This window comes from Pongo pygmaeus, chromosome 5, assembly GCF_028885625.2.
Source record: "Pongo pygmaeus isolate AG05252 chromosome 5, NHGRI_mPonPyg2-v2.0_pri, whole genome shotgun sequence".
Lineage (NCBI taxonomy): Eukaryota > Metazoa > Chordata > Mammalia > Primates > Hominidae > Pongo > Pongo pygmaeus.
This window is the reverse complement of record NC_072378.2, coordinates 44,374,900-44,387,917: the sequence shown is the minus strand read 5'-3', so window position 1 is coordinate 44,387,917 and position 13,018 is coordinate 44,374,900. Positions and strand designations below refer to the sequence as shown.

The window sequence follows — 13,018 nt, the reverse complement described above, 5'->3', positions numbered from 1 at the left end:
TGGTAAAAAGCATATACAGCCTCTGACCTCACACAGCTTACAGCCTAGTTAGGGAGGCACCACAGATCAACCAAATGGGTAGCTGCAAAGCTGCCTCTATTAAGTGCAACCCCAAGACCAGGGCGAGGCATCAGGTAGAGCATGTAAAAGTGGGATACCAACCACTGAAAGGGCTTTCTTTCTTGGGGTGAAATACCCCTGTGGCACTTCCTCATATGATGGGGTTTCTGGACTCCTCCCCACCCTGTCACTGTTTTTGTCACTGTCCCCTTGAGGAGGTCCCCACGTCTGGACCCACTGCTCCAGGAGGGCCTGGCCAGCTTGGTGCCCAGGGTGCAGCCCCTCTGTGGTTGGACTCAGCCCTCCCATTAGTGCAGCCCAAGTCTGCACGCTCATTGCTCCCTGAGGGGCAAGCCTCCTCCCAGAAATGCTCACACAAATTGTTCTTATGTGTCGCCTCCCCCAGACTGTGTTTGAGCTGTTGAATGTCTGACCTTGAGTTCGAGTCCTTGCACTGGCCCTGTGAATGCTCATCTCTCTGGTATGGCCTATTCCCTCCACCCATCAGGGTCTGTTCCGAGTCTGGATTCTGCTGCTGGCTGTGAAGCCCAGGGATGCATTCCCTGTTAATGTGACCAGGAGGGTGTCTGCTTATCCTAGATTAGGTACCTACAAGCAGGTTCTCAGGGAATATGAGGAGTTGGGGGACTTACAGGCCTGAGCTATGGAGTGGCATCTGCCCTGGGGCTCCAGAAAGAGGTGCACAGGGCCTGAGGCCTGAGCTAAGCCAGGTGCTGCTGTTCTGCGATCTCTGCCCCGGCTCCCGTGCTCCTTCCCAGCCCATTATCAATACAGATGGGGGAGTGGGGCCAGATGCATGTGTATTTGTGTGTCTGTGTGGTGTGCACACACCTGTGTGTACATGTGGGTACAGTGTGTCAGCCTGTAGGAATTGCCTGATAGGCCTTGCTGTTGGCTGGCATCCACCTTTTGCCATTGGTAACCCTGTCACTTGGAGGTAGCCAGGTCATCAGAGCTCTGGCTAGGACTCCACTCACCTGCCCTGCCTAACAGTCACACCAAGTGGCCCATCTGCCCTGCCTGCGGGGTCCTACTCACCACCCCAGCCTCCTCAGGAACCTGGCCAAGACCCCCTCCTCAGTCCTTTACTTCTGCCCACCAGTCTCACTGCTGCTGGTGCCACACCCCCTCTCCCAGCCCCCAGCCCAGTCCTTGCCTCAGCCCCCCACAGGAAGCCTTTTAAAGAGACACCTGGCCCTGCTACTTCTCTGTTTATAACCCTTTCGTAGCATGGTCTCCCATGAAGGAAGTCTGGACCTACCCTGCCACTCCTGCCCAGCCCCAGCCAGCCCCCCAGCCTTAGCTTGTCCCACTCCCACTCCAGGTTGGACCATCCTGCACAACTCTCTCTTCCCTGCTGGAACTGCAGGGAACCGTGCTCCAGGCTCCAGGCCTTTGTGCAGGCTGCTCCTTCTGCCTGAAATTCTGACCCTGCCAACTCACTTCAATTGTCACCCCCTCCTCATCCTTTCGGGCTCAGTTTAGACGTGGGCTCCTCCAGGAAGCCCTCCCTGACCCTTCTCCTCGCTCTCACAGACTGTAGGCTCTAGGAGGGCAGGGTCCATATGGGATTTATTACAGCGTTTTCAGAGGCGAATACTCAATAAATCTTATTAAATGCGTGAAATAATCTCTATGGATTTCTCATTTGATATCTGTAAAATGAAAACAATGCTGTGTGACACACAGGGTTCTGAAGAGGGCGATGGGAAATGATGTCTATGAATTTTCCATCATGGTGCTAGACATATAATAGGTGCTCCAGAAGCATAGTTCTAATTTCCCTGCCCTTTAATGTTTATGGGTAAACACATGTTTTCTGTTTAAAAAACTGAAATTCTGGAGTCCTTTTGACCCCAAAGCACGACTAGCTTCTTGCCGTCCAGGTTTCCACTCAAATGTGACCACCTCACAAAGATATTTTTGGACTACCCCATATAAAACAGCGCCCCCACCCCACCCCATCGCTCTCCACTCTAATACTTGCCACACCATGACCTGAGCTTTATGATTTTTTCACTTGTTGATCATCTGTCTTTCCCTGCCTAGAATGTGAGCGCCATGAAGGCAGAGAACTTGGCTGTTTTTTCATTGCTGTAGCCTCGGTGCCCAGAGCCGTGCCTGGCAACACAGCGGCTGTCTAGGGGTTTCCAGAGCCAAGGCTGTGAAGTCTCTAGGCATTCCCTGGGGACAAATGCCAGAAAAAGAGAGAGCGAGAGAGAGAGAGAGAGAGAGAGTGTCTTTGTTTGAGATGGAAGGACAGAAGTCAGTGAGATACCTCTTCCTTTCCCTCATTGTACATCTCAGGGAGGTGGGGACTCAGGGAAAACTCTCACAGCAGCTCCCCGGCCGTGTTCCCTGAGGGAAATCCAGAGCAATGGCCTCTCCAGGGCATGCAGATGCAGGTTGCTTGGGGTGCAGGGGAGGGGGCAGCACCTCCTTCGTGGTGACCCTGGGCATTTGGAACTGAACACGAGCCCTTCTAAGCACCCCTGACTCACAGCATCAAGGAGAGGCTGGGGCATATCTGTGGTTTCTCCCTTGAAGGGATCTGCTCTGCTGCCCCAAGCTGGGAGCCCAGGCCTAGGCCTGCCTCTTATTGGTGACTTTTTTCTTCCCTGGGCTGTACCTGCTCCTCTCTTCACTCTTGCCCTCCTGTCATCAGTGTCTGATGGGCCCTGTCCTACCTGCGTTCCCTGTTGGTATCAAATTCTCACACTTGTGGATGGAGTGGTGCAGCTCCCTGAGTCTCCCCTACCTATGCTGCCCGCCTTGGGCTTCCTGGGATCAGCCCCCTGCCCTCAGCCACTGCAGGGCCCTGCTGGCCCTCCCACTCTGCCACTCTGACCCTCCTCCAAGGCATGTGAGAGGGATTCCAGAGAAGAACTCCCAGAACCTGCCACCCAACCTGCTGCCCCCTCCCAACTAAGGAAGGACACTGTGTCTCCACTTGGCCCCCGCCACCCCTCTAAGGGGGCTCGGCATCAGACAAGCCTATCTGACCTCTGGCTTGGATGGGTGGGGAGGGCAGAGAGCAGTGAGGGTTTGCCCAGGCAGTGACTTTGGACCCAAGTGTGGAAAGGAACTCCTGCTGGCTCAAGCCCCAGCTCCAGGCCCAGGGGTCTGAAATCACAGCCTCCTCCTTAGAGCTGTCGGCACCCCTGGTTCTAGAGCTCCCAGTCCTGTCAGGGTCCCAGAATGTTTGAGCAGGAAAGGATTTCAGAGTTCATACGTTTGTGAAGTGGACTCTGCAGTGCCCGGGAGCTGATCTGTGTGCACACGTATGTGTGCATTCATGTGTCATGGACTAACCGCTGGGGCATGAAGCCCACCCCTGTTTTGACCAAAGAACCCCCAACCTTTTCCTATGTTCCCACAGAGAACAGAGGTGCCACATGATTTACAATTTAAACAAGAGGATTCACTGTTCGAAAAAAAGGTTTGAAAATCAGGAAAGCTAAACAAAAGTCATTTTACATATGGAGAAACTGAGACCCATATGTGTAAACGGCTTCCCAAGGTCACAGTGGTGTCAGTGGCAGAGCTGGTACTATACCAGGCTGCCTGGATCATAGACTGATGTTTTTGCCAAGACCAGCCGAAATGTTCCTCTCAGGAGGTGGCAGGTGGAGGCGGAGTGCCAGGAAGGCACTGTCCAAAGAAGTGGGTTAAGGTCACAGCCTCCCGGTTCCCAAGGGCCCCCTGAGAACAGTTGCATTGGAAAAGTCACTCGAATATGAACCAGAGGCTTGGGGTTTTGGAGTGGAAAGGGGCAGGGTAAGGAAGAATAGAGTAGGGGGAGGGCGGGGGACAGGGATTCATCCTCCAGGTTCCTCACATCCCCACTGGGAGCAGTGCCCCCACCCCAAGCACCTGATTTCAAAGTCTCCCCTCCACTGAAGGGAGGGGCAGAGGGAGCTCATGACTGGCATTGAGGGGGCTGGCTGGCCCTGAGGTAATGACTGCTGGGGTGGGGAGGCTCTGAAGCAGGGACCTGAACTTTCTGTCTCAGGGGTCCTGTGGACATCCCTGGCTGTCAGTGGCAGAAATGGCACAGTAGGGGGCTCTGTGGCACTCACTGTGTCTCCCCCAGTGCCCAGCTGGGGACCCAGGAAATGCTATTGAATAAATGGATTGTGTCCTTCCTCCCCCAGCACCCCCACAATCACCAGCCTCCTCCCTCTCCCTCCCCCTGTCCTTTAGAGTCTACAAGGACTGAGTTATTCTTAGTAAGTTTCATTCATCAAAGCGTGACAAATGGTGTCCTGGGAGGAATGCCTGGGCGCCATGGGGAGCCAGAGGGTGGGGTGGGGTGCAAATGTCCCATTTGACAGGAGAGGCCATTGCCTTCAGGGAGCTCCAGATGGAGGGGGAGACAGCCCTGTCCTCATGGGAATCTGTCTGATGCAGAAGACACAAAGAACCTAGTCCCAGGGGAGACACAGTCCCTGTCCTTTGGGGGAGGCCCCAGTCTGAAGGGGGGAGACAGCCCTGCCCTCAGGGAGCTCCAGTCTGAGGGGAGACACAGCCCCGTCCTCAGGGAGCCCCAGTCTGAGGGGAGACACAGCCCCGTCCTCAGGGAACCCCAGTCTGAGGGGAGACACAACGCTGTCCTGAGGGAGCCCCACTTTGAGGGAGACACGGCCCCATCCTCAGGGAGTCCCAGTCTGAGGCAGACACAGCCCCGTCCTCAGGGAGTCCCAGTCTGAGAGGAGACACAGCCCTGACTCAGGGAGCCCCAGTCTGAGGGGAGACACAGCCCTGACTCAGGGAGCCCCAGTCTGACGGGAGAAACAGCCCCATCCTCAGGGAACCATCAGTGTGAATCGGAGACACAGCGTGCCCTCAGAGCGCGCCCTGTGATAGAAGATAATCCTCCCATATTACCCCCTTCTACAGCCCTTAGTGAAATCCCAGTCTGAAGGGAGAGATCCAATTTCCTGTTCTCAAGCAACCTCTAGTCTCACGGCAGAAAAATAGCTGCCATCCCTGGTGGAGAAGATAGGGTGCCACCCAAGTCACGGACTGAAACTCAAGATGACAAAAGGGAGTGCTGGAAGGGTATCCGGGAGCATGTGCAGCCACCATAGCCACTGCAAGTGGGGAGCCTGACGATGACAGAGAAGAGGGGGCTCCCAGAGACACTTGACTGGGCACCCTTACCAAGAAACGTGCAGACCACAAAGGGGCAGCAATCATGGGGACTAAGATCCTGCCGCTGAGGAAAAGGATGAAGGCACGGGCCCAGCGGGCTGGTCTAAATCAGAGGTCCACCTTCACTGGGAGGGCAGTCGGAGAACCCACATTGTCTGCAGACTCTCACATTCAACCTAAAACCCATGTACTCATTGCAAGCCAAACAAAACCTCACTGAAGGTAAAACGTGGCCCAAGGCCATGAGTTTGCAACACCCTGGACCTCAGGAAAGAATTCCTGATAGAGGAGCGCTCTGAGCCTGGTTTGGCGGAAGGAGCTGATGGCCAAGCTACCCCTTTAATTCTGGCCTTCGGGCCTGGCTTCTATCTTCAGGGCCTCTCTCACCCTACCCGACATGGGAGGCCAGAGCCACCTCACTCCTCACCAGCTCCCCTATGACCAGCAGGCCACAGCTGGTCAGCAGGCGGGGCCTCCGTGTCTGTGGCAAGGATGTCACCTTTCTTCGCAGGAAGGTAATTTCCCCGCCAGGGGAGGGAGTCCGTCATGCTGCTCATAAAGCCACTGTTAAACGAGCAGGTCTGGGAGTTCTGGCTGGGCAGACTTCCCTTCCCTTCTCCGTGCCTCAAGTGCCAAACGGGGGTACTGCTGCCCTGCATGCCTTTGCCACTCCTCCCACTGAAGGCTAACTTTCCAATAGACCTCAGTGTTTCTGTCAACGAAATAGGTCCCTGGCCCCTCCCCACTCTCCCAGTCTCTTCCAGCAGAGACCTTCGAGGACTGTAGGTTTAGGGAAGTGGAAGGGCCGGCTTCGGTCTCCCCAAGTTCTGCCCACAGTGAGGCCTCATAGCTCTCCTGGGACTGAGGGGCAGTCCCGGAGGGCGGCAGGAGTCGGCAGCCGGTGGTCCTGGGGACCGCGAGGTGGGTGGGGGGTGGCGAAGGCAGGGTTCCGGGACCGGGGAGCCGCGTCTTAATTACGGCGCGTTGGCCCAGCGCCGCGGAGCGCCGCGGATGACAGCGGCGGTGGGTAATTAGAGCGCATTAGCCGTGCCCCTGCAATCCTGTAATTTCTTCTTGCGCTGGGGGTGAGTTGTAGGAGGCCAAGCGATGCCGGCTTGGCTGAGTCAGACTCTCGGAAGCCCAGGAGGGGACGCAGGGGGCGGCAGAGGCCGCGAAGAAGGGACTCCCGCCGGGGGAGGCGCAGACGCAGTCCTCTAGGAGTCACCTGTCCCGGGCTCCTCGGCGCGCGCGCACCGTAGGCGGCGGGAGGCGGTGGGAAGGGGGCGTGACCTGCGTCTCCTCCCGCCGCCGCCGCGCGCTCTGCCGGCCCGCGAGTCCTCCGCGACATCCAGGCCCGCGTCTGCACCCAGCCACGTGTCCTGCCCCTGGTGCGCAGGTGGACTTGAAAAGAGGAAGGCCATCGCAGTGGCTAGGCGGAGACCTCCCAAATCCCACGTCTCCCCGAGAATCACAGACGGGCTACAGACCTAGGGCAGCCATAAGAAAAAAAGTCAGCTACATCTCGAGGGAGTGGGGTGGAGTGTGGCCGCTTGCTCTAGTCGAGCCCTGACATCGATTCTGCGGGGGCGGGGAGGAGTCGGCGCGGGGCTGGGGCTGGGAGGGGAGTTTATTTATTAGCCAGATTAGCCAGCATTAATGGGGGAGCGGTGGCGGCCGGCGGCAGCAGGGACATAGCTGGCATAGCTGGCATAGCGGCGGGGCCTCCCGCGGCGCGGGGCTCCGCGGCTTCAAAGGGGCTTAAAGAGGCCCTTGGTGGCACTGCCACGGCCCCGCGGGGGAGGGCGTGGGCGCGGGCGGCGGGGGAGAAGGCGGCCATTGTGCACCGAGGGATTAGGGCTCTGGCCTGGAAGGAATTTTAAACTGCCGCGAGCCGGAGCCCCAGGACTCTCCTGCTGCCCCACCCCTGCCCTCCGGAGCACGCCGAGGTGTTTACCTGCTTTCCCATGTCTGGGATGGAGGGGGTGTCCTCTCTCCTCCCTCAAACTGGAGGCACCTAGGGTTACCAGATCTGGCAAATAAAAACACAAGACTTCCAGTTAAATTGAATACTTTTAATAGTGTAAGTCTGTCCCAAATATTGTATGGGACAGACTTATGCTAAAATATTATTCGTTGTTTATCTGATATTCAATTTAATTGGACGTCTTGTATTTTTTTTTCTTGGCAGCCCTTGAGGCGCTGAAATGTCTAATCCATGTCTGGAAACAGATTGATGGTTCCCGAAAATCCAGTGGGTCTCCCCCGTTTGAGAGATCCCTAAGGGCAGGGTCGTGTCTCTCCCCTTACACTGGGAGTTTCCTGAAGCCAGATGCTGAGTTTCACCCTAAAGAAGGCCGCTCTGAGAGCACTATATGTGTCCCCCGTTAGACTGGGAGCTTCCTGAGGACAGGGGCTAAATTTCACCCGTGAGAGTAACGCTTCAAGGTCAGTGTCTGTGACCTGTGACACTGGGGTTTCCTGAGGCATGGTCTGTCCGCTTCCTAGAGGGCAAGTCTGTCTCCTCCCTCACGTCTCACTCTCCCACCCCCACCCCACCCCAGGCTGCTGGAGGCTCCTCCTCCATTAGTGTTGCTTCCTGCCCATAGGGGGTGCTAGGGGCCCAGCGGACTGGCCTACAGATGGATGGAACCTGTTTATCGGGACTCAGGGCTTCAGTCCTTTGGGGTTGATGCACTTGAGAATAATGAAGGTGGGGTGGGGTCCCCATCCTGTGAGGCTTGCTCAGGCAGTTGAGGGCCAGGTCTGCCCGGGCCAGAGGCGGTGGCCGGCATGTGGGAGAAGCTGTGGGTGCTGGGTACCCACTGTTTCTTCCAGGAAGGGACAGTGTGGCCCTTGGTGCAGAACATCCTGCCTACCTCCTTTCATAACCCTTGAAGCCAAGCCCCAGTCCTCCACCAGCCTCTCCAGACCCCACTGCCTAACCTTTGCTTGTGCTGTTCTTTCTGCCGGAAACACTCTGTCTTCCTGCTTTGAGGACAGCTGAAGTCTCGCCACTTCTTTTGGATGCTCTGACCATCAGTAAGATGGGCTGCTTGTGCCTGGGGGTCTTCTGGTGAAAAGAGCCCTCCATCTACTCCCTTCTTCCTCAACAACTTTGGCCACAAGGGCCAAAGAGGGGGCCAAGGTGGGGGAAGGGAGAGACCGGAACATTGGGGGAGCATAGGCAGAAGGGGTGTAAGAATAGGAACCTCCTTCCCCCCAACCCATCCCCCTGAAGCCCCTTCACAAGTCCCTTCATCCCCTCAGGGCCTCTGAACTCTTTCTCCTTGAAGCTGAGGGAAGCCCTGGAGAAGCGCTTTCCCACGGTCACAGCCTCAACAAACCCCTGCCCCCTTCTCCTTTGACTGCAGCCACCTCAGTCTCACCCTCCGCAGAATGCAGGCCCACTCCGTTGCTGAAGGGCCTCCTCCTTGGGCCAGGGCGCCTGCTTCTGCCAGTGGCATCATCACCCCACTCCTCAGCCGCCAGTCATCAGGTTGGCAATTAGCTACTTCCTCTCAGCTGCATGAGGCCACCAAACGTCACAGCCCCTCCCCTGGCCTGCCGCGGCGGGAGTGCTGGGGGCTGCCCCTACCCTTTGTAGTCAGTGCCAAGTCCTGGCTCAGTCCCCCTTCCCTACAACCTACTGAGTGCTAGGGTAATGAGCCTCCCATCTAGGGAGCTGAAAGCCTCGCTGCCTTCTCCCCGCTTCAAACCTCCTCCCCCATGTCACCCTATCCCATTGGGTGAGGACACTCCCGCTGCCTGGGTGGGGTGATGCCTGCTCAAGGGCACTAGCAGCCTGGGTGGGGCTTAAGACTCAGGTGTCTCTGTCCCCAGTCAGAGGCGGTTTTCACCAGCCCCTTACCTGGGGCCCAGGAGTCTGAACTGAAGATGGTGGCAGTTATTTGGGAAGGGGAGAGAAATGGAGACTTATTCTACAGACCCCCAAACATGCAGGGGGCAGGCCCTTCATGAACACCCACATGGGATCATTCGCCTGTGTCTAGGCACACACACGGTTACAATCTAGGCAATGTATGCTCCACTGCACTGTACCCACATGTGCCCCAGGTGGGCAAGTAAGCCCACTTGCCCAGATACCCCTCATGCGCACACATCCCTCCTCCGGGTGTGTGCATGCAAACTCACTGACATACAGTACTCAAAAAGGCAGTGAGCTTGCTGCCACACCAAAAACAAAACTGGGACCCTACAGAGGAATCTAGAAGCATGGGAGGGAAGGAGAGACCACGCCAACACGCGCTACCCCACAGACCAGGGAATCTTCCTGGGGAAGGATGGGAGGAAGTCTGCACTTCAAGGATATGTGTGGAGTGCGCAGGTGGGCCGTGGTGTGAGCAGTTGTGTTTGAGTCTGGGGTGGGGGTGGAGGATGTGGATTTCCACAGAGAATTGAAAAATTCCAACACATATAAACAAAGGTATGTAATCTTAGGCAGATCGCTTAACTTCTTGGGGCCTCAGTGACTGCATCTGTAAAATGGGAATAATGAGAACACCATTTAAACTTAGTTGCCAAATTTATTTTATTTTTATTTATTTATTTATTTATTTTTAGAGACACGGTCTTACTTTGTTACCCCGGCTGGAGTGCAGTGATGCAATCATGGCTCACTGCAGCCTCAACCTCCTGGGCTCAAGTGATCCTCTCACCAAGGCTAGGATAAGTAGCTAGGACTACAGATGCACCCCATCACGCCCAGCTAATTTTACAACTTTTGTAGAGATGGGGTGTTGCTGTGTTGCCCAGGCTGGTCTTGAATTCCTGGGCTCAAGCGATCCTCCTGTGTCCGGAATTGGTGGGTTCTTGGTCTCACTGACTTCAAGAATGAAGCTGCAGACCCTCGCGGTGAGTGTTACAGTTCTTAAAGGCAGCGTGTCCGGAGTTTGTTCCTTCTGATGTTCGGATGTGTTCAGAGTTTCTTCCTTCTGGTGGGTTAGGGGTCTCGCTGGCTCAGGAGCGAAGCTGCAGACCTTCGCAGTGAGTATTACAGCTCTTAAGGCTGCGCATCTGGAGTTGTTCGTTCCTCCCGGTGGGCTTGTGGTCTCGCTGGCTTCAGGAGTGAAGCTGCAGACCTTCACGGTGAGTATTACAGCTCGTAAAGGCAGTGTGGACCCAAAGAGTGAGCAGTAGCAAGATTTATTGCAAAGAGCGAAAGAACAAAGCTTCCACAGTGTGGAAGGGGACCCAAGCAGGTTGCCACTGCTGGCTCGGGCAGCCTGCTTTTATTCTCTTATCTGGCCACACCCACATCCTGCTGATTGGTAGAGCCAAGTGGTCTGTTTTGACAGGGCGCTGATTAGTGCCTTTACAATCCCTGAGCTAGACACAAAGGTTCTCCGTGTCCCCACCAGATTAGCTAGATACAGAGTGTCGATTGGTGCATTCACAGAGTGCTGATTGGTGTGTTTACAAACCTTGCGCTAGATACAGAGTGCCAATTGGTGTATTTACAATCCCTGAGCTAGACATAAAGGTTCTCCACGTCCTCACCAGACTCAGGAGCCCAGCAGGCTACACCCAGTGGATCCCGCACCGGGGCTGCAGGTGGAGCTGCCTGCCAGTCCCACGCCGTGCACCCACACTCGTCAGCCCTTGGGTGGTTGATGGGACTGGGCACCCTGGAGCAGGGGGTGGAGTTCGTTGGGGAGGCTCCCGCAGCCCACTGAGCTGGGGGAGTCTCACGCATGGCGGGCTGCAGGTCCTGAGCCCTGCCCCGCGGGAAGGCAGCTAAGGCCCGGGGAGAAATTGAGCACAGCAGCTGCTGGCCCAGGTGCTAAGACCCTCACTGCCCCGGGCCGGTGGGGCCGGCCAGCTGCTCCGACTGCGGGGTCCGCCGAGCCCACGCCCACCCGGAACTCGCGCTGGCCCGCAAGCACCGCGCACAGCCCTGGTTCCCGCCGGCGCCTCTCCCTCCACACCTCCTCGCAAGCTGAGGGAGCCGCCTCCGGCCTTGGCCGGCCCAGAAAGGGGCTCCCACAGTGCAGCGGCGGGCTGAAGGGCTCCTCAAGTGCCGCCAAAGTGGGAGCCCAGGCAGAGGAGGCGCCGAGAGTGAGCGAGGGCTGTGAGGACTGCCAGCACGCTGTCACCTCTCACTCCTGTCTCAGCCTCCCAAAATACTGGGCTTATAGGCATAAGCCACCACACCTGGCCTGATTGTGAAATTTAAATGAGATAACCCGGCTCAGAGCAGGCCCTGAGCTGACATTACTATGGGGAGACCTTCCCAATATCCTGTCGCTTGATGGTAGGCTTGCCTAAGAGAGCTGCCCTAGGGAGATAAGAAGCCCTCATCCTGGACCTTACCTGACTGCTACATGCTCCCCCCGTTTTTCTTTGATTTCTGGGGTCCAGCCCCAGCCAAGGTGCAAGATACAAGTTGAGAGGCATGGCAGGGCATAGGGATGGGTGATTGGGTGCTACTTTGGACTAGGCTGGGGGTGGGGCTAGGGAAGGGCTGGCTACCTGCCCCGCCCCTACCTGGCTGGCACAATAGGTAACTGAGTGCTGACTTTTATTCCTGGGAAGGGAGGAGTCAGGCAGTGCCTCTCTGTCCAGGCAAATGGGATGCAAGGGTCAGGAACATGGGTGGAGGGGGCTTCTAGGAATATTCCTGAAAGAAGACCTGGGAACCGGCACTGCTGTCAGGAGCCACTGCCTGGGCCTACCAGCCTGTACCCCAGCTCAACAAACATCCTTGTCCTTGTTTCTCAGAGTCTACCCACCAGCTACTCTTCCAGATTCATGAGGCAAGGCCTGCCTGCTCACCTGGCTGGCCCCAAGCACCTCTTCAACCTGTTGCCACCGTCCTGCCTTGCTGCCCTTCTCAGCTCATCCAGCAGGGTCTCCAAGTCATGGAAACAGAAGCACATATACACACATGCACATATGTACATGCCCACAGCCACATAAGCACATCGAGAAACACCATCGCAGACATGTTCTCACAAGCACATGCGCATAACACGCTCACTACCCCTCACACGTATACACATTAATACACACACACTCATGCAAACTCAGTCTTACACACACAGACACACAGCCATAATCACTGTTGTTGGTTGAATTGTGCCCCCGCCATCCCCACCAAAAAGATAAGTTGGAGTCCTAACCCCCAGTACCTGGGGATGTGACCGTAGTTGGAAATAGAGTGTTTGTAGATGTAATCAAATTAAGATGAGATCTTACTGGATTAGAGTGGGTCTTAAATCCAGTGACTGGTGTCCTTATAAGGAGAAAAAGATTTGAAAACAGAGACATGGAGACACAGAGCAGAAGGCCATGTGATGATGGAGTCAGAGACTGGAGTGATGCAGCTACAAGCCGAGAAATACCAAGGTGCTGGCAGCCCCCAGAAACAAGGAGAGAGGCAAGGAACAATCTCCATCAGAGCCTCTGGAGGAAACAGACTCTGCCAACACCTTGATTTCAGACTTTTGGCCTCCTTCACTGTGCGAGAATACATTTCTGTTGTTTTAAACTACTGAGTCACCAAGTCTGTGGTACTGTGTTATGGCAGCCCCGGCAACAAATCCAATCAGACACACACACACACACACACACACACACACACACACACACACACACGGCTGGCTCCAGGCTCAGTGATGAGCTCAGAGGAGTTCCCCTTGGGAGCTGCTCTTTCTCTGTCTTCCTTCCTTAGTGATTGGTCCAGTGGATCCACAAAAGCTCATGGCCCAGAGCAGGAGCTCAGTCATTTTTAATTCCTCTTCCCTGGAGTTCTTAACCATGCGTT

At 56.0% G+C, this 13,018-nt stretch overlaps 1 protein-coding gene across 1 annotated transcript; it reads right to left on the bottom strand.

Annotated features, from left to right (window-relative positions):
- Positions 1-1,276: 1,276 nt before the first annotated feature.
- On the bottom strand, positions 1,277-8,845 carry LOC129038550 (uncharacterized protein LINC03040). The gene is made up of 4 exons (XM_054491684.2): positions 8,622-8,845; positions 8,179-8,305; positions 7,190-7,264; positions 1,277-6,636 (listed from the first exon to the last, which is right to left on the bottom strand). Exons 1-4 carry the CDS (start codon positions 8,700-8,702, stop codon positions 6,206-6,208), a joined length of 714 nt encoding a protein of 237 aa, XP_054347659.2. The 5' UTR covers positions 8,703-8,845; the 3' UTR covers positions 1,277-6,205.
- Positions 8,846-13,018: the final 4,173 nt, after the last annotated feature.

Coding starts and splice junctions, on each gene's coding strand:
- LOC129038550 (XM_054491684.2), bottom strand. CDS start 8,702: ATGATGCCACTGGCAGAAGCAGGCGCCCTGGCCCAAGGAGGAGGCCCT. Junction 7,265..8,178: donor AAAGAACAGCACAAGCAAAG/GTTAGGCAGTGG, acceptor TTTATTTGCCAG/ATCTGGTAACCCTAGGTGCC. Junction 6,637..7,189: donor TCCCAGACATGGGAAAGCAG/GTAAACACCTCG, acceptor CCTCTTTTCAAG/TCCACCTGCGCACCAGGGGC.